The sequence below is a fragment of the Citrus sinensis genome, chromosome 2 (assembly GCF_022201045.2).
Source record: "Citrus sinensis cultivar Valencia sweet orange chromosome 2, DVS_A1.0, whole genome shotgun sequence".
Lineage (NCBI taxonomy): Eukaryota > Viridiplantae > Streptophyta > Magnoliopsida > Sapindales > Rutaceae > Citrus > Citrus sinensis.
Window position 1 is genome coordinate 7106052 of NC_068557.1, and position 25565 is coordinate 7131616.

General features: G+C 34.9%; 3 protein-coding genes and 1 non-coding gene across 7 annotated transcripts; 3 read left to right on the forward strand and 1 right to left on the reverse strand.

The window, feature by feature from the left end:
- Nucleotides 1-7813: 7813 nt before the first annotated feature.
- Nucleotides 7814-7917, forward strand: LOC127900475 (small nucleolar RNA R71). Its single transcript, XR_008052658.1, has one exon. It is a non-coding gene; the product is annotated as a small nucleolar RNA R71 (small nucleolar RNA).
- A 3332-nt stretch (nucleotides 7918-11249) lies between these two features.
- Nucleotides 11250-13675, forward strand: LOC102617815 (uncharacterized). The gene is made up of 5 exons (XM_006468992.4): nucleotides 11250-11512; nucleotides 11607-11720; nucleotides 12121-12216; nucleotides 12816-13218; nucleotides 13376-13675. Exons 1-4 carry the CDS (start codon nucleotides 11410-11412, stop codon nucleotides 13178-13180), a joined length of 678 nt encoding a protein of 225 aa, XP_006469055.2. The 5' UTR covers nucleotides 11250-11409; the 3' UTR covers nucleotides 13181-13218; nucleotides 13376-13675.
- Nucleotides 13676-13794: 119 nt separating this feature from the next.
- On the forward strand, nucleotides 13795-18439 carry LOC102617246 (pentatricopeptide repeat-containing protein At1g06270). 4 transcript variants are annotated; one of them, XR_008052407.1, is made up of 4 exons: nucleotides 13795-15919; nucleotides 16256-16328; nucleotides 16971-17290; nucleotides 17372-18439. XR_008052407.1 is itself a non-coding variant. In XM_052435143.1 (2 exons), exon 2 carries the CDS (start codon nucleotides 14482-14484, stop codon nucleotides 15511-15513), a length of 1032 nt encoding a protein of 343 aa, XP_052291103.1. In that variant the 5' UTR covers nucleotides 13795-14296; nucleotides 14418-14481; the 3' UTR covers nucleotides 15514-15984. The 4 variants fall into 4 exon arrangements, 3 of the variants coding, with proteins under 3 accessions (XP_052291103.1, XP_052291104.1, XP_024950987.2); XM_052435143.1 differs by lacking the exons at nucleotides 16256-16328; nucleotides 16971-17290; nucleotides 17372-18439 and having other exon boundaries at nucleotides 13795-14296; nucleotides 14418-15984; XM_052435144.1 differs by lacking the exons at nucleotides 16256-16328; nucleotides 16971-17290; nucleotides 17372-18439 and having other exon boundaries at nucleotides 13795-14156; nucleotides 14418-15984.
- On the reverse strand, nucleotides 16980-18486 carry LOC102617535 (ervatamin-B). The gene is made up of 2 exons (XM_025095218.2): nucleotides 18057-18486; nucleotides 16980-17572 (listed from the first exon to the last, which is right to left on the reverse strand). Exons 1-2 carry the CDS (start codon nucleotides 18484-18486, stop codon nucleotides 16980-16982), a joined length of 1023 nt encoding a protein of 340 aa, XP_024950986.2.
- Nucleotides 18487-25565: the final 7079 nt, after the last annotated feature.

Consider the following 25565-nt stretch of genomic DNA (forward strand, 5'->3'; position numbering starts at 1 on the left):
ATCGTCTTTTAGGGCTCTGAATAACCTTCCATATCTACTAGTTAGATGGGCCTCCAAATGTAGCAACACACTTTTTTTTTTTTTTATTAAGGGTTAACTCAAAAGAAATCTAGAGATCGTGTATACAATAATAAACTGTTAAGCTGTATAAAGAATGGGCAAAAGGGTTACTCTCCAAGAAAAATGATAGGCTCAAAAACTCACTTGGTACTTATTATGACATGTTCATTCCTTCAAGCAACTCATATATGTCTCCAACATCAACATGTAGAGTAGCAAACATAATGTAACATCACTTAAGACCAAAGATAATACAAATACTAAAATTTAAATTAATCATGTCACCCAATGTTAAAACAAATCAAAATTTTTTTTTTTTTAAAAAAAAAAACATTCTACCCCCCAACCTATTCTAAACATAAAAAAAAAAAAAATATGCATGCAGAAATGTGAAAATGATGTAGAAAAATTAATTTAGAAAAGTTACATTTAAAATGATAGAAAAGAAAATGATTTTTTTATTATTTTTTTTAAAGAAGATGCGTTTCTAGAGGAACTACACTCCATATTCAGCCATCTTCGACTCAAAAGTTGGAAAATGCATTTTTATAGAGGATAAATTAAAAAGAAGAAAAATAAACATAAACACATAATAAAGAAAAAAGAAAATGTCTTAATTAATTTTTTTTTAAGTTTTTTTTTTTAATTTTTTTTTTTAAACGATGAAGATGCGTTTCTAGAGTCACTACACTCCATATTCAGCCATCTTCAACACAAAAAGTTAGCAACAGTTAGTTTCTACAACAAAAAATTAGTAAAAACTTAACCAAAATTTCATAATTGTCGACTATTCCCTCCCCCCAACCAGAACGAAACATTGTCCTCAATGTTTGAAATGAAAGAAGTAGAGTTTAGAAGACATCACCTGGGTGGTGCAACACAGAAGAAAATATTTACAGGCAGAGAGTTAAATCTAATTTGTACTTCTTACTGCTGCTACTGTTACCATCATTATTTGGGCGCTCCAACACAAAGGTCCAGGGGTCTGGCTCCGGTTTATACGCTTGTAACAGATCAAGTAGCTCATTAGCAGTGTGAGCACAAATAAAGAGTTTTTTCACATTAGCGGGAATGAAATAGTTTTTTATTGCATGGTTAAGAAATGCGATAAAGCCATCATAAAAGTTATTGACATTTAACAAACCGATGGGTTTTTGGTGGATGTGCAGATGGGCCCAAGATGCTAGCGTGATAAGTGCCTCTAGTGTTGCAAGATCTCCTGGAAGGAAAATAAAAGCATCAGCATGATTAAGCATTTCAGTTATTCTTTCTTGCATACCTGAGACGACTAACTCTTCTCCAGTTGATGAGTCAGACGAACTGCCCAATGGTTTTAAGACTCTTGGGATGATGCCTAACACTTGACTTCCTCTGATAAAAGCTGCTTCGGAGACCATTTTTGATAACCCTCGGTTACCTCCTCCATACACCAAATGTAAATTTCTCGCTGCTATGCTTCGACCAAGATCTATGGCTGCCTCAACGAACTCTTTATGTTTGCCATATGTAAATCCAGAAAGCACACAAATGTTCTTGAATTGTCTATTGGGAGTAGCTGACATTGTGATACTTCTCAAAAACAATTTGTGAGTGCTTGACAAAAAAGAAATCACATTTAAGAGTCTTGGTGATAGTGGGTCATGGTTGTGTATGAGGTAATATGTCAGTGTCAAATAACGCGTAAAGCACGTGGCTCGCAAGTCAAAAAGAAAACAGTAAAAAGGAAAAAGCAAACAGTAATAAAATTATTAAAGACAATAATGCAAACAATAAGACAATAGTGAAATAAAATAACAATAAAGTAAAAGGATATTTACAGGTAGTTGCGACTGTGGCTCACATCTTCCTCTGGTTTTACGTCCAGAAACGGCTTGAACGCCCTCTATGGGTCGAGGATAGGCTTCCTATCCAGTTTTCTTATAAACTGGCAAACAGGGTCGTTTATAGTCAGATTCCCGAGACTATATCGTGCATGCTCTTTCTGGAATAATGGCCATAACTGGAGAATCGCTCCTTGCACATATCCACTGGGATGCGTTTCAAGAGACAAAATGATATCATCCAATGACTCCTTATTCAAGCCATCCCTAATGAATTGAATCTTATCTTCCCTGTTATCAGACACCATTCCTAAAGAACATGGGTTTTTATTGCAACTCATTCTGGCACACTTATGACAAGCAACAGAAATTCTTCGAGCTCGTCGTTTTCTTGCATAATTTCCTTTACCACAACCAGGCATGTATGCAATAAATTTTGGAGGTAACTCACCTGCCGATCGTACTTTAGCCTCGATTAACCAACGGATGTCAGCAGGTATGTTATTCCTCATGAGTAATCGCATGCGTTCGGACCGAGCTTTATAGATCGTAAGGAGGGCATTCTGAGGAAGTGAAGGGAATCGCTTGTGAAGCTTCGCTAGAATCTCGTTTCTGTCCATACCTTCGCCTCAGAATATCAGTTATTATGGGAAACTGAAGTAACCGACTTGATTGTCACGGAGTACCGTTATCCGCCACTTCACCGGGGTAACAAACTAAAGCACACAAATAGAAAAACAAATTAAAACACACAAAGAAAATTAAAATCGTCCTCTTATTGAATTTACCTCAAGCTCCAACTGGATGTCGTAAACACTTCTCTCAATGTCACTGAGTTGGCGTTCTAAACCCTCAACATAGGCTACTAACTCTGGTGGTTGTAGAGCCCAAATGCGTTGTGTTTTACAAAATTGAATCTGCCTTTTGAGATGAGTTTTGACACGTTGAAGTGGTTTAAGAATGCTCAGGAGGAACGGTCTAAGTATGAGACTCATGATTAAAAATGATAAGAGAAAACTTAATGGTAAAATAAACACACTTATGCAAAAACAATTTCAATTAGCAAAAGAATAATAATAAAAAGAAAGAAAGAAAAATCAAATCAACGAAAAGAAAAAAAAATCAATTCAAATTTGGTGGGTCACTCAAATTTATTTCGGTGTCTTCTTCATGTGGTTGGTACTCTAGATATGGCTTTAATCTTTGACCATTAACTTTAAACGTGACACCATTCTTTGGGTCTTTAATTTCAATTGCCCCATGTGGAAAAACAGTATGAACAATAAAGGGACCAGACCAACGAGAGCGTAACTTACCTGGGAATAGGTGCAAGCGAGAATTGAATAAAAGCACTTTCTGACCTGGAGTGAACGATTTTCTCATAATTTGCTTATCATGGAAGACTTTCATTCGTTGCTTGTAAATCTTGGCATTTTCGTACGCGTCATTGCGAATTTCTTCAAGTTCTGCCAGCTGTAATCTTCTTTCTGAGCTGGCTTGCTGCATGTCAAAATTGAATTTCTTGATGGCCCAATATGCACGATGCTCGAGCTCCACAGGTAGGTGGCAAGCTTTTCCATACACTAGCCTGTAGGGTGACATCCCAATCGGGGTCTTGAAAGCCGTTCTATATGCCCATAATGCATCATCAAGTCTTAATGACCAATCTTTCCTGTCTGGCCTCACCGTCTTTTCTAATATGTGCTTTATTTCTCGATTGGAGATCTCAACTTGGCCACTGGTTTGCGGATGATACGGGGTCGCCACTTTGTGTGTGATTGAATACTTTGTCAAAAGTGCTTTGAATGCTTTGTTACAAAAGTGGGCACCACCATCACTGATTATTGCTCGAGGGAATCCAAAGCGTGAAACAATGTTGCTCTTCAAAAATGCTATCACCACCTTGTGATCATTGGTCCTACATGGAATTGCTTCTACCCATTTTGATACGTAGTCAACAGCAACCAATATGTATTGATGGCCAAAAGACGGGGGAAAGGGTCCCATGAAGTCGATACCCCATACATCAAAAATCTCAACCACTAAAATTGGATTTAGTGGCATCATGTTCCTTCGTGTAATGCTTCCCATTCGTTGACACCTATCACATGAAGAACAGAAAGTGTAAGCGTCTCGAAATATAGATGGCCAATAGAAACCACATTGTAAAACTTTAGTCGCTGTTTTCTTAGCACTGAAATGGCCTCCACAAGCTTGTTCATGGCAGAATGAAAGGATATTCTGAATTTCACTTTCTGGGACACATCGTCTAACAATTTGGTCTGCACAATACTTGAACAAATACGGGTCATCCCAAAAGAAATTTTTTATCTCTGCAAAGAATTTAGCCTTGTCTTGCTTGGTCCAATGCTCTGGAAGTTTACCTGTAACAAGATAATTAACTATATCAGCATACCAAGGTAATACTTCCACATTCATTAATTGTTCATTTGGAAATGACTCATTCAATGGTAATGATTCTGTAATTGTGTCAAAATGGAGACGAGAGAGGTGGTCCGCCACAACATTTTCTATCCCTTTTTTATCTTTGAATTCCAAGTCAAATTCCTGCAAAAGTAAACACCCAACGAATTAGTCTAGCTTTTGCATCTTTCTTTGTGAGAAGATATTTAAGAGCAGCATGATCTGTGAACACAATTATTTTACAACCAATGAGATAAGATCGAAATTTTTCTAATGCAAACACTACTGCTAGCATTTCTTTTTCAGTAGTTGAATAGTTCAACTGTGCATCATTTAATGTCATACTAGCATAGTAAATAACATGGGGAATTCGATCAACTCTTTGTCCTAATACTGCTCCTACTGCATAATCAGATGCATCACACATAAGCTCAAATGGTAAGTTCCAGTTTGGGGCCTGAATGATGGGTGATGATGTCAACAATTGCTTTAATTTTTCAAAAGCCATAAGACATGAATCATTAAAGATAAAAGGTACATCCTTAGCAAGTAAATTGCATAAGGGTCTAGAAACTTTGCTAAAATCTTTAATGAAACGTCTATAGAAACCAGCATGCCCAAGGAAAGATCTTACTTCTCTGACTGTTTTAGGTGGAGGAAGATTAGAAATGAGATCCACCTTGGCTTTGTCAACCTCAATACCTTTGCTCGAAATGATGTGACCGAGAACAATACCTTGTTTTACCATAAAATGACATTTCTCCCAATTTAAGACCAAGTTCTTCTCGATACATCTCTGCAGAACTAGTGTTAGATGATGTAAACATTGATCAAACGAGTCACCAAAGACAGAAAAATCATCCATAAAGACTTCAAGGAATCGTTCCACCATATCAGAAAAAATGCTCAACATGCATCGTTGAAATGTAGCAGGTGCATTACATAATCCAAATGGCATTCTCCTATATGCAAATGTGCCAAAAGGGCAAGTGAAAGTAGTTTTCTCTTGATCTTTTGGTGCTATGGGAATCTGATTATATCCTGAGTAACCATCTAGAAAGCAATAAAATTCATGGCCTGCTAATCTATCAAGCATTTGATCAATAAATGGTAAAGGAAAATGGTCTTTACGTGTGACAGAATTCAATTTTCTATAATCAATGCATACACGCCATCCTGTAGTTACTCTAGTGGGTATCAATTCATTATCTGCATTCGTAACTACTGTGACTCCTGACTTTTTGGGGACAACTTGTACAGGACTGACCCATGAACTATCAGAAATTGGGTAAATGATACCTGCGTCTAATAGCTTAAGGACTTCTGTTCTAACAACTTCTTTCATATTAGGATTTAACCGACGTTGCATTTCCCTAGTAGATTTAGCATTTTCATCAAGGTGAATGTAATGCATGCAGTCTACTGGGTTTATACCTTTGATGTCTGCTATGGTCCATCCTAATGCCCCTTTATGCTCTTTTAAAACATCCAACAACTTACCTTTTTGTTCGTCATTGAGGGATGATGAGATGATTACCGGCAGAGTGCTTTCTTCTCCCAAAAACGCATATTCCAAAGTGTTGGGCAATGGTTTGAGCTCGAGTTTCGGTGGTGATTCTGATGATGGAATGAGTTGCTTCTCTGATGGTGCTAGTTGTTCAACTCTTGACTTCCATTTATTAGTGTCCATAGATGGTGCTGAGTCAAGCAGGGCGTTGACCTCATCAACCGATCTGTCAATATCAAAATCCAAACCAAAGTGAGTTAAGCATGTCTGTAAAGGATCATCACTAAGGTTTGAAAGAAAAGTATTATCAACTATTGTTTCTATTAAATCCACATCAACAATTTCATCATCTGCACTGTGAGGTTGTTTGGCAATGTTGAAGATGTTCAGTTCCATAGTCATGTTGCCGAAGGACAACTGCATATTTCCAGTCCTGCATTGAATGTGAGCATCCGCAGTTGCCAAGAAAGGTCGGCCTAGAATAATGGGGATGTGCTTCCTTGAATCCTGTATTGGTTGAGTGTCAATTACAATGAAATCAACAGGAAAATAAAATTTGTCTACCTGGATAAGCACGTCCTCCACAATACCACGAGGTATTTTTGTGGACCGATCTGCAAGTTGTAACACCACTGGAGTTGGGTGTAATTCTCCCAGTCCAAGTTTCACAAACACTGAATAAGGTAACAGATTTACACTAGCTCCTAAATCCAACAAAGCATTCTCAATTGTGTGGTTCCCTATACTACATGAGATAGTGGGGGAGCCAGGGTCTTTGCATTTTAAAGGAATTTTATGTTGGAGTATAGAACTAACGTTTTCTGTTAAAAATGCCTTCTTTTGAACATGCATGTTTCTCTTTTTAGTACAAAGGTCTTTAAGAAACTTGGCATAAGATGGAACTTGTTTAATAGCATCAAGTAAAGGGATGTTAACACTTACCTGTTTGAAGATTTCAAGAATCTCACCTGTGGATTTTCCCTTCTTTCCTTTAGCTAACCTTTGAGGAAATGGAGCTTTGGGAACGTATTCTCGTGGGTTAGTTTCTTCTTTCTCCTCCGGTGATGAGTCCTCAACATTCACAGGTACAATTTGATTTTCTTTTGTCACCGGCATCTCCACTTTGTTGTCGACTTCCTTTCCTTTTCGCAAGGTCATTACTGCTTTGATCTCTCCATGCTGCTGTGGTGAACTGGTACTTGCTTCATGCACTCCTTTAGGGTTAGGCACTGGTTGACTTGGAAATTTTCCTTTCTCAACAGTCATTGCCAAGGTCTGAACTGAAGAAGCAAGTTGTCCCACCATCTTCTCGAGGCTTGAAACTGATTGGGCTTGTGAATTGAAGCCTGCTCTCAACTCATTTCGTAGTCCATCAATGGTGCGGTTCTGTTGCTCAATCGTGGAGTGAGTAACATTCCTGAAATTCTGGAATGCATCCTCCCATGGTCTAGGTTGAGAGTGGTTCTGGTTCTGATTGTATGGTCTAAATGGTGGTTGAGAGGCTTGAGAAATTTGAGGAATTGGTTGCATTGGTGGAGCTGGAGCTGCTGGTCCATTCTGTTGGAGTCCTTGAGACCATGAAAAATTGGGGTGGTCTCTCCATCCAGGGTTATATGTGTTGGAGTATGGGTTGTAATTTGATGGCTTTCTCATTACACCTATGACATTGGCTTGATCTGAGTATGAGTCATGGTCATGTGGTTCTGTTGATTTAGCAGTCGATAACGATGCTATTTGTCGAGCAAGACCTTCAACCATCTCCTTGACTTCTTTGATTCCCGAAGTTGACTCGCCAATTTGAACCTCATTTACTCCTTTAATTCTTCTAGTATTCCTGAGTGATCGACTCCGTTGTTGGGAATTATCCGCTTGTCGCTGGAAGAATTCCCAAATTTCTGATGCACTTTTTGACATTAGCTCTCCTCCACTTGTTGCCATTAGCCATTCTTGCACATTTGGTAGTAATCCCTCCAAAAAGTATTGACATTGGTGCCATTTTTCGTACCCATGATGTGGACACTTCAAGAGTAGCCCATTAAATCGCTCCCATGTTTCAAAAAATTGCTCGTCCTCTCTCTGGGTAAACTCCGAGATTTCCCTGCGAATAGCATTGGTTTTATGCACTGGAAAATATTTATTTAAAAATTTTGTAACCATTTGTTCCCATGATGTAATGCTATTAGCAGGCAACGTATTTAACCATGAACGAGCTCTATCCTTTAAAGAAAATGGGAATAGTCTAAGTTTAACATCATCATCTGAAAAATTCTCATATTTGAATGTTTGACAAATGGCATGAAAATCATTCAAATGATTATATGGATCCTCATTTTCTAGGCCATAAAATGTAGGGAGACAATTTAACACACTAGGTTTTAATTCAAAACTCCTAGCAGCTACATTTGGGTATCTTATGCATGACGTGCTCAAATTAGCTAAGGGACTAAAATAGTCCTTAAATGGCCTCTCCTGTGGTGCTTGTAAATCCATTTTATTTTTAACGTGTTTGTGTGTGCGAAGTGTTTTTTCTAATTCAAGGTCTATAGGTTCAAGATTAGGTAATAATGACCTACGACCATGCATGCAAAATAAATAAAATAAAAATAAAGATGCAAACAAAATAAAAAATAAAGATGGGAACAAAACAAATAAAAATAAAGAAGAGGGAGAAATTACGATACTAACCTTATTGCGCTATTACAACCTTTTTATAAAAATACACAAAAATAAATACGTGAAAGAAATTAACTAAAAATTAAATTAATAAGAAAAATTACAAAGAAAAATAAATTAAAAATTAAATTACAGAATTTTAAAGAAGAGAAAAATAAAAGAAATACTAACCTTTAAATGTAGATTCACTCTTTTTTTTTCTTTTTTTTTAATAATAAAAAAAAATACAAGAAAATAAATAAAAAAATTATTCACAAAAATTAATTCTATGAATTAAAATTACTTACCTCCCCGGCAACGGCGCCAAAAACTTGTTGTGCAAATTTTAATGTACTCGCAAGCGCACGAATCTATTGTAGTATAGACTAATGGTGACGAGTGTCGATCCCACGAGGAGGTGGATTTTAATTATATATAGAATTAATTTTGTAAATGGGTAGTTGGATTTATGGGGGAAATGATTTGGAATAAGCTAATACTTAAATTAAAATGGCGAGAATAAATTCTAAAATTGGAATTGCAATGGAGAGAATAAATTGAAGAGAAAATCTATTAAATTGACGTACTTGGGTATCTGGATCCGTATCAACATGCATCATGGGCTTAATAATCTGTATTAATGCCAATTAAATCATGAGGGGGGAATCCACACCTCATGAACCACGCTCTAATCAATATGGTGCTAAGGGCTTATCGTGCCAAATAATAATAACCTTATACTAGAGAGCCGGTGTAACCAAGGCGGTACTAGACAAGATTAGTATTATTTGTCGACGAGAAGTCAAAACATCCACAAAAACTAGAGGGGAAGAGAAAGTAAATTTACCAAATTAAGCCCATGACACATGTTGAGACTTCACCTTCAACCCAAGCTTGAAAGAAAATTAGCCACTCATAATTGAACTAGGGGCAAAATGGGAATTTATTAAAATACATAGAAAATACAAGATGGAGAGAGAATTACAGAAAATGGATCCCAAAAATGGATTCAGAGATATCAAATTAGGGGGGGGGATGCCCCCTTTTTATAGATACATGGAGTAAATCATGGCCATCGGATTAAAAACAGTTTGGACGCTCAGGATTGCGCCACGTCATCAGTCAACAGTCCACGGTTTGACCACGCGGATGAACAGTAACACGGTTTGACCCGACTTTGAACAGTAACGCGGTTTGACCCGGATGAACAGTAACGCGGTTTGGTTGAAAATAATCCAGTGATGCATGCACCGTACGCGAGATTTTTCGTCCACTGATATGCTGCCACGTCACCATCAACAGTACATAAGAATTTTAGTCCAACAGGATCGTGACACCTCATCAGTCAATGCCACATCATCGGTCAATGCCACGTCATCATCCGTCTGTGTGAACAGTGTCGTGAACAGTAACGTATACAGTACCGTACACGTGAATAGTACCGTACATGTGAATAGTGCCATTTTTCCTTTTATGCTCCTCCTAAGGTTTTCGACCGTCCTGAGTTCAAAAGTGATGTCCGTTTTGCCGTCTGATCTCTCATTTATTGTGAAATGACTATAATGCCCCTAAAATACATAAAATACTTAATTAAAATAAAACACATGTAATTAAATCACAAGAAGGTTAAATATATAAAAGTAAGGGTTGTTAGTAAGACTTAAAATGTAAAATGACGGTTTTCTCCTTTATAAATATGCATTTTCTAACACTCAACAATCTCCAGTTATATGCTTATTGCAACTTATATTTTCTTGTATAATTATCCCAAAATCAGCAATTCACAAAGTGTATATATATAAAAGGTTAGCAAATATCAAACAACAAATTAACATTTTACAATTTGGTAATACAAGCCTTAACAGATACCGTCAACACAGATTAATACTGTCAACTGCAAGCTTCACAAATTTATAATAAGCATAACCAAGATTTGGCAATAATGAAGCAAATTACCTCCACAAATTGATTATGGCAACCAACGACGAGTGAAGCCAAGAGAGTGAAGTTGCAACTGCAAGTCAAATTTCAGATGTGCCGTGAGAATGCAATCGACGGAGTGGAGAGAGAGAGAGAGCTGACAGCCAAATGTAGAGAGACCAACGACGAGAGAGAGAGAGAGAGAACACCGATGAACAAAGCACATAGCAGTCAAATGCGTGAGAAACGCGGCGTTTTGACATGAGTGTAGTGTGTGTTTGGGTGAGTGTTGTGTGAGGCGAGTGTGTGTGTTGTGCGCTACAGTGAGTTGTTTTATAATTAGCACAAAATGAACCGTTTTGTGCTAACCATGGTCCTAAATGTTGTGAGAATATTGGTGTTGTCAAATGGTTGGTTCAATTGAGCTGAACAAGGCATATATATCAGTTGCCAACTTATTAAATTAATCGTTTTGTGCTAATTGTGGTCCTAAATGTTGTGAGAATATCGGTGTTGTCAAATGGTTGGTTCAATTGCGTCGAACAAGGCATATATATCAGTTGCCAACTTATTAGATTCACTTCTTAAAGTTCAAAGGATGTAAACAGTTAAAAAGTCAAAGTCATTAGAAGGGAGGCTGCTAAGTGCTAACACAACAAGAATTGCGAATTCCCCAAAAGATACAACAGCATGCACTAGAGATGGAACTTTAGCTATTGCCGTTGGATTTAACGGTTTATTTAACGTTATCATTGAAAAACTAAAGATGAATATCTTAATATATATATATATATATATATATATATATATATATTCTGTTTTTAATTGAAAAAAATAATTAATTTTTAAAAACTAGAGCAAATCGAATTTCTGAAAAATTCACGGGAAATATGATTGTGGATATAAGAAAAAGAAAAAAGGAAGAGAAAGAAAAAGGCTGGGGCAATTGACTCTCGAGTCAAAGTGGAAATTGGAGTAAACGTGGCTGTGGCCTGAGGGCATGGTATCTGATGAAACCAAAGAGAGATGATGATGGAGTTGTTAAGAAATTTGATACCTCTAATTTCCCTTTGTTTCCTTGTGGTCTTTGTTCAGTGTAAATCTTCTCTCCGTGGCGTTCACCCACTTGGTAACTAATCCTGTGCTGTCTCAAAATCTTCTCTTAATTAATATTTTTCAATGTTTTGCATTTAAAAAATAAAATTTCTTGTGTCTTTTTGTAGATGAGAAGTATTTCTCGAAAGAGGTTATCAAATGCAAAGATGGATCCAAATCTTTCACAAGAGACCGCCTTAACGACAATTTCTGCGATTGCATTGATGGAACCGATGAGCCCGGTATCATTTCTTTATTCAGTTGTAATTTGTCATTAATAAATTTATATAATGATTAGTTATTAGTTCATAATTAATGAGTCAAGTGACTAATTTATTTATCTGCTCACTAGAACTTGTACCCGGAAAAAGAAAAGGGAGTTATTTTGATGAAATATTGGTTGAAGGTGACCTTGTTTATGGAAAAAGATTATAATGAATATCTGTTGGTTGTCAAAGTCTCGCAGATTTTGTTTGCAGTTATCTTGATTCTAAGCTGCAGAATGTTATTGCTCAAGTTACTCTTGGCTTCTTAAGTAAAATAACAAATTGGTCTTTAATTTCAAGTTGTGTTTTCCTTTCAAGGCATTCCATGTTGTTAATGTCTTGTTTATTGACTAGGCTTTCTTTTTGTATTCTGCAGGAACTTCTGCTTGTCCAGCAGGCAAATTTTACTGTGGGAATGTTGGAAGTACACCTCAATTCATTTTCTCTTCTCGCGTCAATGATCGTATATGTGGTAAATATTAGTTGTAATATACTTTTCCTCAATTGCAATAGCATTGTTAATTATTTCTGCCAATGGAAATCATGTTTCTATCATGTAGCTGGCAAGTTCTGAGAAATATGCCTCTTGTCTTGATTAATTACTGACCATAGATCTTTTAATGAGATTCATGGTGGTCAATGTTTTCTTCTGAATTGCCTGTTAAAATGTTCTGAAATGGACCTTTGAAATAGATTGCATGTTTTATGACATCACGATCATAGTTTTTGCGGTTCAATAAAGGCCAATTTGGCCTGAATACTAAATTGCCAATGACATTTCATCTTGCAGTGCAATGGTCACTTTTCTCTGGTCTAGCCTCATTGTAAGTTTCAGGTTTCCATATATTACAAAATGACTTCTTGTCATTATTGTTATTGAGTTACGAAATGGGTCTAACCTATTATGCTAATGCCATCACAAAATCCACGGTATTAAACCTGATTTATTTATACCGGCTTAAAAACCTATTTTAACTAAAATTATCGGTCAATTGTTTTTTGGATCATGAAATAAGTATATTATTGTCTTCCACCTGAAAATCATGTATGCTGATATCATCATTTTTGTAGACTGTTGTGATGGAAGTGACGAGTATGATAGCAGTATCAAGTGTCCCAACACTTGTGTCATGGGAGGGAATATTGAGTACAAGGCTCAGAGTTACATATCTACAATCAATGATGCTGGCTCTATTGATGCAAGAGGAGCCAAAATTCCAGTCAACAAGGAGGACTTGATTGAGAGGCTTGGTGTTTTGTTTGTCCATAACCGTTATGCCCCGGTGAAGTTGAAAAGTTTACGAGACTTAAGTTTTAGCTTGGTGTTTGCAGATGTGAAGATGGTAGTAATTCTGCAGTCGTTCGTTATTATCTTTTTGGTGTTTTTATGGATAATGCATCACAGTGTCAGATCTAAAAGAAGACATTCCCGTTGAAGGAATCCTCTCCCAGCAGTTCACTATTTGGGTTTTTGGTAAGTAGTTGAAATATGCTTTCACCAATTTTAATTTTTTTTAATTACCTGAATGGTGAGAATGAATGCTGCTGTCATGATTGTCCTTTAATTTTTAAGAAAATACTTTGCATGCTTCCAGGTACTTATAACATTCTATCCGTTGATTTCATTGCAGGTTTCTACTGTTATATGTTGAGTATGCTTTTTTGATACACAATACTCTGATTTCCCAAAACCAGCCAGCGGCCAGATTCTGACTTAATTTGGGGTTTGATTGCCTCTATTTTACAAGTAGTTGAAGTTCAAATTTCTTGTCAGTCTAGGAAAATTGTACATAAAACCATGAAGAGCATAGACAATGTTATAAGTAAGCTCAGTTGTGTTCTTAGTCCTAATAGATTGATCTAATTTGCATAGACTTGTACTTGAACCATTTGTACTGTATTTGTTTATCAAAAGATAGATTATTTCTTTCTTTTCTGAGTTTTTATTGCTCTCAAGTCTCAACTAAATTTCCCATAAGTATTCTGCTTAAACACTTTTGTTGGTTTTTAACTGTCGTTTTTCATTTTCTCTCAATTTTGTACGGGTTTACAGATATTATAAATAAGAAAAAGATCTTGATCTCGGGTAAATAATTATATATAATTTTTATTCATTAAAAGAACATTTTAAAAATCAAGTAATGCAGATAAAAACAAGAAGCCACTCCCGAGTTAACTGCGCTAGTCCTCGAAATGACAACACCATTTGTACTAACTGGGCTATCAATTCGAGCCCATGACTTGAACATGAGCCCTCGTGTCCCATTGGTCTTCGCGCAATAAAATTGTGTTATTCAAACCTCGTTTGATTGGAAATCGGGGGCTGATCTCTAGACGTACGTGTTGTACACCAGCTGTTCGTCGATATTTCTCTGTGAGCTTCGGTTCCCTATTTGTGTTTGTAACTAGCTAGTGAGTTTCGTCGATCTTTCAAAAAAAAAACTAGCTAGTGTACTGCTTTATAGTTTGCTGGCAAAGTGAAAATGATTTCCTGAAAGAGGAACTGCGTGTTGAATTCTTGTTGCTGCTCACAGATTAAATTAAATGACAAAGTACTTGTTTCTAATTGTGTTATCAATCTTTATGCTGTCAATGGCCATATTTTGGTTTAATGTTTTCACATTCATCTAAAATAACATAACGTCCTGGTTATTATATGATGACTATCTGCAGGTTCTTAATTGTGATAGTCATGTTGCCACTGTAATGTATATATACATGTCTTTAGAAAAAAGCAATGATGATCGGAGCAATAAAGAGTTGCAGATCTCTTGTTAATTTCCGTCCATGTCTACTCCAATTTTCTTCATTGCGTTCAATGTCTTCATTGAGAACACTTGAAGAAACTGTCAGGGCTGCAGTTGATGCCAAAGACTACCAACAAATTCCTGAGCTTCTAGGCTCTTTTGAAGAAGCTTGTCAGAACCCAAATCCCTTCTCATTCCTGTCCAACTTCCCTCAGAATCACAGAATAAAAGTCATTGATGAAATGTTGGATTCTTTTATCCCTCTCAGACCCCGTTCTCGCCCCAAGATTGCCTATGATTACCTCCTATTGTACACCCTCCAAAGTCTGCATCCCCTCCCTCTTGCTCTTGCCATCCTCCAACGAACTCTTCGTTCTGGCTGTGTTCCGGTCCCTCAAATACGCCTCCTTCTCTCTTCTGCATGGCTAGAGCGAATGTGTCAATCTCAGTCCGTTGCTGATATTCTGTTGGAGATGAAGTCCATTGGGTATCATCCTGACTGTGGTACATGCAATTACCTTGTATCGTCTCTCTGTGCCATTGATCAGTTGGTGGAAGCAGCTAAAGTCTTGAAAGGCATGAGTAGTGCGGAATGTGTTCCTGATTTGGAGAGTTACAGGATTGTGATTGGTGCAATGAGCACAGCGAGGAAAACTAATGATGCTGTAGAGATGATGAAGGAAATGGTGCTTAACATGGGATTGATGCCAAGGCAAGGAATGGTGATAAAAGTGGCAGCAGCATTGCGGGCAAACAGAGAGATGTGGAAAGCAGTTGAAATGATCGAGTTCCTGGAGAGGAAGGGTTGTCCTATTGGGTTTCAGGGCTATGAGGTTGTGGTTGAGGGTTGCTTGGAGTGCCGTGAATATATTTTGGCAGGAAAGACAGTAATGGGGATGACAGAGAGAGGTTTTATACCATATATTAAAGTCAGGCAAAAGGTGGTTGAGGGGCTGGCTGGTGTTGGTGAATGGAAGCTTGCTAGTGTTGTGAGGCAAAGATTCGCAGAACTGAAGTCTTAGATCTGTTCATCTTTTCTCAATGTGTATGATAAAGAGTTCTTGATGTATGAGGGAATGATTACTTATCACTAAAGCTTTTCTGGCACTGAATTGTGGGTTGTATTAGCTACATACTAGTCTGCTTTTAATTGATGCATGATCCAGGGCACTCATTTCTTCATGCAATGCAAATGTGGAGATGGTGTTGGAGCTGAAAACCCCTCCAGGTTTGCTGTGATTAGTGATAGCTAAACTGGTGTTTCTGGTTGAAGTTATTAAAACTACGGGGAGAAAAAGATCCCAGTTGATACAATCTCAGGGAATATGATCTATAATCTTGGTGAAATACAACGAATGTAAAGGCCTCTTTGTAGTTCCAGTTGTGCTCTTCTCACATTTTCTGCCAATGAAGTGATGCGACACTTACGTATGGTTACCCAGTTTGTTGATAAACCACAAATAATTCCAATTGATTTACTATGTTTTTATTCATTTTCTCCTTTCTGCTTTTACTTTCCTATAAAGTTGCTACATTCTGGAATAATTTATTTTATTCTTGTTGACAATTGTACTGATCTTGGATTTTCTATTAACAAATAGTTGAATTGTGATTGGTAGAGCTGAATATTCATGTGGATTTTCAGCTGTACAAGAAGTCTATCATTATTTATTTGTTTTAAGTTTACAGCAAGAATGCAATTCAATTAGACCAATTCAATTAGACCACAAGTTAACTACTCATCAATTTATGGAATTGTTTCAGGGAAAATAACGACTTCGCGCATTCTATGAAGGGCTACTGACATGAAATTTCAATCTGAAAGTCAACAATAACAGTATGTACTCATGTTTACTGCAGTTAAGGGGATCCCTTGCTCTGGCATCCTTCAGTATTTGCCTGTGATTTATATCATATTACTGTCTATTTATCTTTCTGATCTTTTGTGGCTAAAAGCTTGCCTTACTCAATCCATTGTTCTTTATCACCAGCTTCTAAAATTATGAACTTGTTCGCATTGAGCTTCTTTGATGGACTGCTTCTCTATTGTATATTAGTTAGTGTGAAGTTTAATTTGTGTTAGAGAAAATTCTTTCTATTACCTGCATATTCTACATTTCTGATGCTGAATTCTAAAACTATTCTGAATAAATGCATCCATGTTGACAACAGGGGCAAATCATGTTGATCTTATGGAATATATATCATGATTATCTTTTCAAAGTCAATTTTTTTTATGGATACATAAATAATTTATTAGCAACTAATAATCAGCACTGCCTTCAACCATTGTTCTTCGGTAATCTATGTATTCTATAATTAATTTTGTATGTTTGTGCCTTGTGTTTTGCTAGTCTGCCAAATACAAATCTTATGATGTATTAAACTTCTCAAATGGATTTTTTTTTGTACTTAATCTATGTGTATTTAGTGTCTTAATAAAGTTTATTGTGCTGATGTCTTCACTTCCCCATGCCAGAAAACTTCATCAACGCTTGACAGGATAACTGGCCTGCATGAGAATGCCACAAATACCTATGTTACTAGAAGGGCTATTACGTGCCAACCTTATATAGCCAGCTTCACCCCAGCTAGTCCCCCATGAATTCTTCACAAGCCAGTACTTTTCACCATGATCTTCTCCATAGCCAACTACCGTGACACCATGGTTGAGCTGGTGTCCGCAATATTCATCAAAGACACCATGGGAATATAGTTGAAATGCATATCCTCCAGCATCAATTGCAACAGACACTGGTTGGAGTGAAACTTTAGCTTGTAGGTTGTTCTCACTGGCAGGTATTGCTTCATACCCAGTTATGGTCACTGCATGATGTTTAGTTTTATCTGTCTGACAGCGATCATTTTTGCCTCTGTAAGGATAATCATCCTCTGTGGTGACTCCACCAATCTTTGTGATGAATTCAAATGCTTTCTCCATGTATCCACCATTGCAGCCTTGGTTTTCGCTGTTAACATCACAGTCCACCAATTCCTGCTCTGACAGAGATACCAATTTTCCTGTTTTTAATTTGTTGATGCCTTCCACAGCTGCCACTGCAGAGAACGCCCAACAACTTCCTGCATCAAAAGGTAAGATGTCATCTACTACTACCTTTGACATTTCTCTGTCACAGTTCAATTTCAAACAGAAAACAGTCTTCCCATATAACTGCTTTTATTTGATTTAGATAATATTGAATAACCTCTATTGAAATTGATATTCAGGCATTATGTTGGTCACAGAGGGTGTTTAAGGCATATTATTCATGGTAAAATAACTTCTATTGTTTTTAGAAACTCTGCCGGGTGACTAGATTTGGGCCCTTTTTTAAAAATGCCTTCTGTTTCTCCTTTTGGGAGTGTAATTTCAGTTCAAAGACTGGATCATCAAGAAGCAGGTGGTTGACAATGGAGGTTTGAATTTATTTGAATGAAATCGAATTGAAGAAATAATGAAATAGCCAGTCCTGTAATATAATACAAAAAATGAAGTCAGTGTTTATCCCTATCTTCTAACGTGCATTGAAAACATCCCAATTTCTTGTAAGTAAATATTACATACCACATTGGCCTTGATCTTTGACTGGAGTTACAGCACCTTCCTTTCTCCAATCTACGCTAGCTGGCAAACCCAAATATTGTACGCTTGGCCAACTTGGTTCGTTGTACGGTTTATTATATCCCAAGTAGGTAGAAATGAACTCTTCATTTGACAGGTCTGCAAATTTATTGTCTGTTAGCTTGAATGATAGGTTTTGAGAATTGATGTAGTCAATGTACTGAACATTGGACGAGTAGATTCCAAATCGCCGTTGCCATTCATCTTCACTCCCATACTCTCGGCTATATTGTTTTAGCCAGTTTTCGAACCTCTCCTCCATGGATTGTGGGTCGTACTTTTGTGGATAGCCCTCTGACCATGCCCCTGCAGGTATCCCGAGAACCCACAAAAGAAAAAGAGATAGCACAGCATTTCTCAACATCATGCGCATATCTATTGCTATCTTGAGATGTAGATTAGTATAGATAGCAATGAAAAGCCTATGTTGCATTTTTTTATAAATTAAAGAAGCGGCATGCATGGTATGGTATGAGGTCATTGTTTGGATTGGTCATGCAATGTGGCTCATCAATAATGTTTGTTCATACTTTACACAGGGTTTTTCGGTTGTGATTTCTCTAGTTTTCTTCACGTCATTTCGCATCTTTTTTTGCTGGAGTTTCACTACGGAAGCTCTCTTTTGTTTTGATTACTGCATTATGCCAACCAAAAGTTATGAAGTAACAGTTTGGTTGCATGTGGGTGTGGTAAGTGTAGACAGCTCATTGTGATTTCTGAAGCTTCAGCAGTGCAGCTACTGTACCTGGAGGCTGGAGCTTGCAAGGCAAAGGGTTCATTTAAAAATCCATGAAATTGGAAATCCCATTACGGAAATAGCAATATCTTGAAAAAAAATTGGGTTATACTGGCCGTTATTAGTTTGTGATAATTTCGTTTTTTTAGTTCCTTTTGACATTGCGCAATTTATGAGGATTCCTTAATAGTTGCCGTAACAATTTGTCGGCTGTATCAATAGTCTGTTAATTTAATTAATCATTTCAACTTTTAATAAATTAGTATAAAAGTTATCATTTTATTAAAAATTGAGCAGGACATGTTCTGCACGGCGGCAGGATTGTTTGATCTAAGAAGAATTGAATCGATTTATTTATGTAAACGCGTTAATACAGGTTTGTACTACACGGCATCGCTAACGTACTTAAATATGAATCTATGTAAATAAAATATAAGATATGTAAAAATAATATAAAATTTGTAAATCAATATTAAGTATAAAATAAAATATAAATTATGTAAATGAAATATAAAATTTATAAATAAAAGGTAAAATAAATGAATTAACATGGAAATGATAAATTGGTGTATTATTAGTAAACAAAATAAAAATTTTCAAATGTAACATAAAACTTCTAAATCAGCATTAAGTGTAAAATATAATATAAATTATGTGAATAAAACATAATATTTTGTAAATGGAGGGTAAAACAAATAAATTAATATAGGAATGGTAAATTAGTGTATTATTGATAACTAAAATAAAAACTTACAAATGTAACATAAAATTTATAAATCAACGTTAAGAGTAAAATACAACATAAATTGCGTAAATAGAACATAAGACTTGCAAATGGGAGGTAGAAAAAGTCAATTAACTAGTAAATTAGTTTATTATTTGTAATCAAACCAAAAGCTTACAAGTATAACATCAAACTTGTAAATCAACATTAAGAGTAAAATGAAGTATAAATTGTTTAAATGGAACTAAGATTAGTAAATGGAAAGTAAAATAAGTAAATTAACAAAAGTAAATTGGCGTATTATTGGTGAACAAAATAAAAACTTATAGATATAATACAAATTTTAGTAATGAACATTAAGTATAAAATAAAACATAAATTATGTAAATGGAATATAAGGCTTGTAAGTAAAAGATAAAACAGGTAAATTAACATAAGAGTGGTAAATTAGTGTATTAATAATAAATAAAACAAAAACTTATAAATTTAACATAAAATTTGAAATATTATTTTATAATAAAATTCTCCTAATCTAAATAAGGAAAATAAAATAAACGACGTGTAAATCCAATATCTTAAAAAGAAAAAAGAATAAAATTCCTAAAAGTAACAAGTAAAATATGAAAGTAACTAAAAACTAAAAAAATAACTATGAAAGAAGTAGAATTTATGGCTCGACTGTAGGGTAGAATGGTGCAAACAATTCTAGGTTTGGTTCACTTCATCGCAAGTTTCGAAACAATATATTATACGCCCAAAATGTATAATTGTAACCAAAGTTATAATTTTCAGAAGGTGTTGTGCTCATTCCATACAACTATTCTACATCATATCGTGTATGGTAAACAATATTATGGCAGAAACTTAAAAAAAAAAAATTATGAATGTCATAGAATGAATATAGGATTTAAGGTTAAACTAATTTAATAAAACATATTCCCAATTTTTTTGTTTTCAATTGATGAGTGACTTTCTTCATTGTTCAAACCCCCACAAGCGCAATGTGGGGGTATTTCCTTCCTTAATTATATTATATAATTGAGTGAAAGTAGTTTTCTCTCTTATCTATGAGTGAGTGGAGTAGATATCCCTCGAATATTAGTGAGGGTTAAAATTTAGGCAAAGTTTCATAAGCATTGATGTAAATTGATCCCAGTAATAGTCTGATGTGTAAATATCAGTTATAATCTCATGTAATATGAATTGTAGTTTAAGCAATAATTTCATGTAATAAAAAAAATAAATAAATAAACTATTAAATGATTTACAAGTTTTATGTTATTTTTACAAATATTTTATTTTGTTTAAAATTTTAAAACAATAATTTATCATTGTTATATTAATTTACTTATTTTATATTTTATTTATTAATTTTATATGTAATTTATAAAATTTATATTTACAACCGCATTGATGCCGTAATTTTAATCAAGCATCATAAAATATTCGTATGATTGATTGATTGAACATTACAATCAATTTTGAGTTGTCGCATTAATTTGCACATTGCTTGAAACTAAATGAAAACTTAATTATCTAGATTAATACAATGCATGTACAAAGTAAGGATGACAATTTGTCGGGTCGGGCTCGAGCTCCGCCAAGCCTGAGCCCTACCCGATCATAGAAATAAAAGGTTTGGCCCCAAAAAAAGTCCGAACATTCAAATTCCGTGTTGGGTTGGGCTAGACTAGATTCAGGTCAGGGTCGGTCCAGGCTTTTTTTCAAGCCTGAATTTCATAATATTTAAGATTAATTTAAGTAATTTAAAATTAAAAAAATGGACATAACCTTCCTTATATATTAAAATTTAACATAAACATCGAAATTACTTAAGGTCTCAACCATTTAATTGTATATATAATAAAATAAATATAATAAAAATTATGTCTTATAAATTTATACTAGTAAAATCATATTTTTTTATTTTTAATTTTGAACTTCGGGCCGGCCCGACCCTGACCCGAATTTTAATCAGGCCCTCATATTTAGGCTCGAGTCCGACCCGGAATCCTTAAATTCGGGTCAAAGTCCGAAAAATTCGAGTCGGGTCAATCAAGCCAAATTTCAGGTCGAGTTTTTTTGCCATGCATATGTACAAGTTTTATATAACCAAGACAAAGGATCTATTGAGCATATCTACAAAATTTTAGCCCACTGGAGATAAGAATGACTTACAAAGATTCTCTACTACTAGGTGTCTGTTTAGTATGACTTATTTAATGGTCTTAAGTGCTTATTTAATTTCATAAACTCTTATAATAATTTTTGTTATTTTTTTTCTAAATAGAGCTTTTGAAGCTTAAATAAACTATTTTACCTCTACTGACAAAAACTCAAATTTTTTACTTTTGGAGTAGAGGTTGAAAAGCTTTTTTAAATGTTAAAATATCTAAAATATCATCTACTTATTTGACAATTTTATTTTATTCTTTTCATATGATAATTTTAAAAAACTTGCCTATTAAAGTAATTTCATAAATTTTTAATAAAAATTTTTATTCACAACCAGACAACTAAAATTTTTATTTATAAAATCTCTACTTAAATAATTTCTACTTGAAATGCTCTACCAAACAGAGCCTAAATTGTGGGGAGATGTATTTATTTCATCCATAAGAAAAAGTTTTAATTAGAGGTGGACATAACAAAATGGGTTTGGTTCAGTACTTTTTTATTAAAAAAAAAAGATAAATACGAATTGAGAATCGAACTTAAATTTAGTTCGATTCTTGGTTCAAATTCTTACAATCGGTACTAAAATAATAAAAATTAATTATATTTTTATATTTAAATAACACGTAGTGACATGACATAAGAGGAAATAAAAGGTAAACTCATGTTCTAAAATTATTAAATGATGTAAGAAAAATAAGAAAAAATTACATATCTAAAAAATTGATAAATCAAACTCGAATCGGTTCGGGTTCGATTTATGTTCTATTTTGATTCCTTTCGGATCAAAATCACTGAATTAGTCGAATTCTCTATTTCGTGGCTACAAGTCTACCACTAATGCCACTTGTTGCATGGCACCGCACAAGGCATGTATGCGCGCATGAGTATGAAGATAAAAGTTGAAATCATCACTTTTAGATCAAAATCACTCAACGTGTCCAAGTCCTAAATTTCTAATGAAAGAGCATATATGCCCATGTGAGGTTGGCCAAATGGTTTGACCCCTCGTTTATTTTCATAAGGTAGGTGTATTTCGGAGTTCCTATCAGGGGTGTCAAAAATATCTGTTCGATTTGGGCAATATGGGTCGGGTATTATCCATTTTAAAGATGAAGTTAGGTTAGTCTCGGGTATCACTTAATAAATTTGAAATTCGGCTTGGAACTTAGATTTTATTGAAAAAATAATTATAAAATATATATTATTTTAAATAATTATATTTATTTGACCCATTTATTACATACATGTAAAGTTTTTAAACATTTAAAGCTCTTATTTTCATGTCTAATTTCATTTAAATAAATTTAAAAATTACAAAAAAATTAATAAAAAATATGCATATATAATAATAAAAATATAAAATTCGGATTAAAAAATCAAGCCTAATGCCGGCTTTTTAAGCCTAGTCCACGTACCTAAAAATTACATCTTTGCCAACCCTAGTTCCTACGGGCTATGGCTATAGACACCCAAATTTGGGTGCCGTTCAAGTTTGACGTATTTTTAATTGCTGGCTCAAATTCGCGTTACTTGTGTTGAATCAAGTGTTTCACATTGATGGCCGCTCGGACAAATCATCTTCACGCCAGTTTTTTATAAGAAAAGTTAAAGCCCACAATTCCCCCCCCCCCCCCCCCCCCCCCTCCTTAAATCTTAAACCAATTTTGTATGTGATTAATTTTCACTAAATGACTTCAAAATCACTCATGACAGACGCATCAATATTTTATACGAAGTACTTTCTCTGAAGATGCTTTACTGTCGAGCACTTTCTTCTGATATAAGGCGGCAAAATTTATTAAAAAAAATCCTAATTAAATACATTCTCTAATCAATCATGAATACTGCCTCCCATCACATGCATTAAATGACCCCAAAAAAATAAAACAACATAAATTCCAACTTGATAGCTAGCATGAAAATGGAAGTTGCCAAGAAACATAAAGGGGGTGAAATCGAAAGGACACATGCGTACCCTACATGTGGCTGCGGTTTAGGGACAAAGCAAAAGAAAGCCAAGGCTTAGAGCGTGGAAACAATTCACATGGGATGATACCATTACATGATCGTCGTCATCATCATCATCCTCACAATTTCCTGTCACAGGCTCACAGCTCATGTGCCCTAAATCCCACATCTTCCCCACCATTTTCTATTCCCATTATAATTCAATTTCTTTAGCATCAACTTTTTTTTTCCCTATTTTATTGTCCTTTATCTTTATGTATTATATTGGGACAAGCCTTCTGCATATGTGCACCATTGCACATGGGTATGGCCATTAAATAGCATTAATCACAAAATACACATCCGATATATATATATATATATATATATATATATATATATATATATATATATGTCTTCCAATAGTCTCTCTGCCTTTATCAATAGGCTATCCCAAATCCTCAGCGTATATATATATATATAGGGAGCTACTGCACTGCACCATCTTTATATAACATTGGTCACGCATTTCCTTATTGATTACAATACTTTTATTGTACTTGGGCAATTGCCTTAAGACCTTCACGTATTTCATTATTAGTAACAATTGATCATTTTTATAGTACAATTAATAAAAATTATTATAAAAACTACAATATTATCAAGCTGGCTCTAAATTTAATTAGAATATTTCTTATTTATGCATAATAAGCAAAAATTTAAAGCCGTACTATTTCCTCCGTAAATGGTTATTGACATTTAACTTATTGTTTTTATTTACTTTAAATATATCTACATTTTTCTTATTAAATTAATTATTAAATTTTTACCATATACATGGTTCAAAAATATTTGAAAACGTTATTGCAACCACAACGCATCACACCAATTGTACTTTCCAATGGTTTCAAGAAATATCTGCTCATATATTTTTCCCTAAGACCTCAAATCTCTTTGAGCTTACCTTAGTCAACATAAGAATAGTGACAAAATCACAAATTTTTTGTACAAATTGACATAAAATGAATATATTAACTACTCTAAGTTTAGCCACTTCGGCCTTGGTCGAAGTGGTGGGCTGCTGCCCTTACAAGCGATTCAAGCCCCCACAAAAGTATTGTGGGGGTTAAATATTCTTAATATTTATAAATCTTTCTCCCTTGCAAAATACGAGTGGAGTAGGAACATCTCTCGTTTGTGAGGGCTATTTGTCTAGGCATGTATTTTATAGAATTTAATGTGATAATATAAGTCACAACCGTATATATATGATTGTAAATATCAATATAATATATCTACTATAATAGCAGTTGTTGTAAATATTTGTGCAATGCAATAATATGATGTATAATCACTATTAAAAAAAAAAGTACTCTAAGTTTATATATAAGATTAAAAAACATGTGGGTATGAGGTGTTTCAATCTAAACCATACAATCATGCATGTAGTATTAATTTATATAAAAATTTATACCTCCATCAGCATTATTTCGTAATGTGTGTCCGGATATTGTAGAAATTATTTTCAAAAACACGTTTTTCACTGAGTAAAAGTACCAGTAAAAGCGAAATCAGCATTAGGTTTAAACGCGAAATCAGTTACAGGCTTCTAGTCAATCCGTAACACAAATATCTTTATCTCGTGGTAAGTGGAGAACTGAAACTTTACTTAAAATTACAGGTTTAGTTGCAACTAACTGAGCAAGGTAAGTTCCATGATTGTCCGAACGCTCAGGAACGACCCATCCGATCTTCATCACGAAAGTTGACCGGCATTGACAGATGAATCAGATGGTCAGAAGCTGGCGATGCAGAGACGTAAAAGGGGCGGTGAACACATGGGAATGTCTGGGGAGGGGTAGTAAAA

Bases quoted from the DNA above. Each gene is read 5' to 3' on its own strand.
- LOC102617815 (XM_006468992.4), top strand. From the start codon at position 11,410: ATGATGATGGAGTTGTTAAGAAATTTGATACCTCTAATTTCCCTTTGT. The intron at 11,721-12,120 runs GTATCATTTCTT...TGTATTCTGCAG, and splicing joins TGATGGAACCGATGAGCCCG to GAACTTCTGCTTGTCCAGCA. The intron at 12,217-12,815 runs GTAAATATTAGT...TCATTTTTGTAG, and splicing joins CGTCAATGATCGTATATGTG to ACTGTTGTGATGGAAGTGAC.
- LOC102617246 (XM_052435143.1), top strand. From the start codon at position 14,482: ATGATGATCGGAGCAATAAAGAGTTGCAGATCTCTTGTTAATTTCCGT.
- LOC102617535 (XM_025095218.2), bottom strand. From the start codon at position 18,486: ATGCGCATGATGTTGAGAAATGCTGTGCTATCTCTTTTTCTTTTGTGG. The intron at 17,573-18,056 runs GTATGTAATATT...CTTTTGATGCAG, and splicing joins CAAAGATCAAGGCCAATGTG to GAAGTTGTTGGGCGTTCTCT.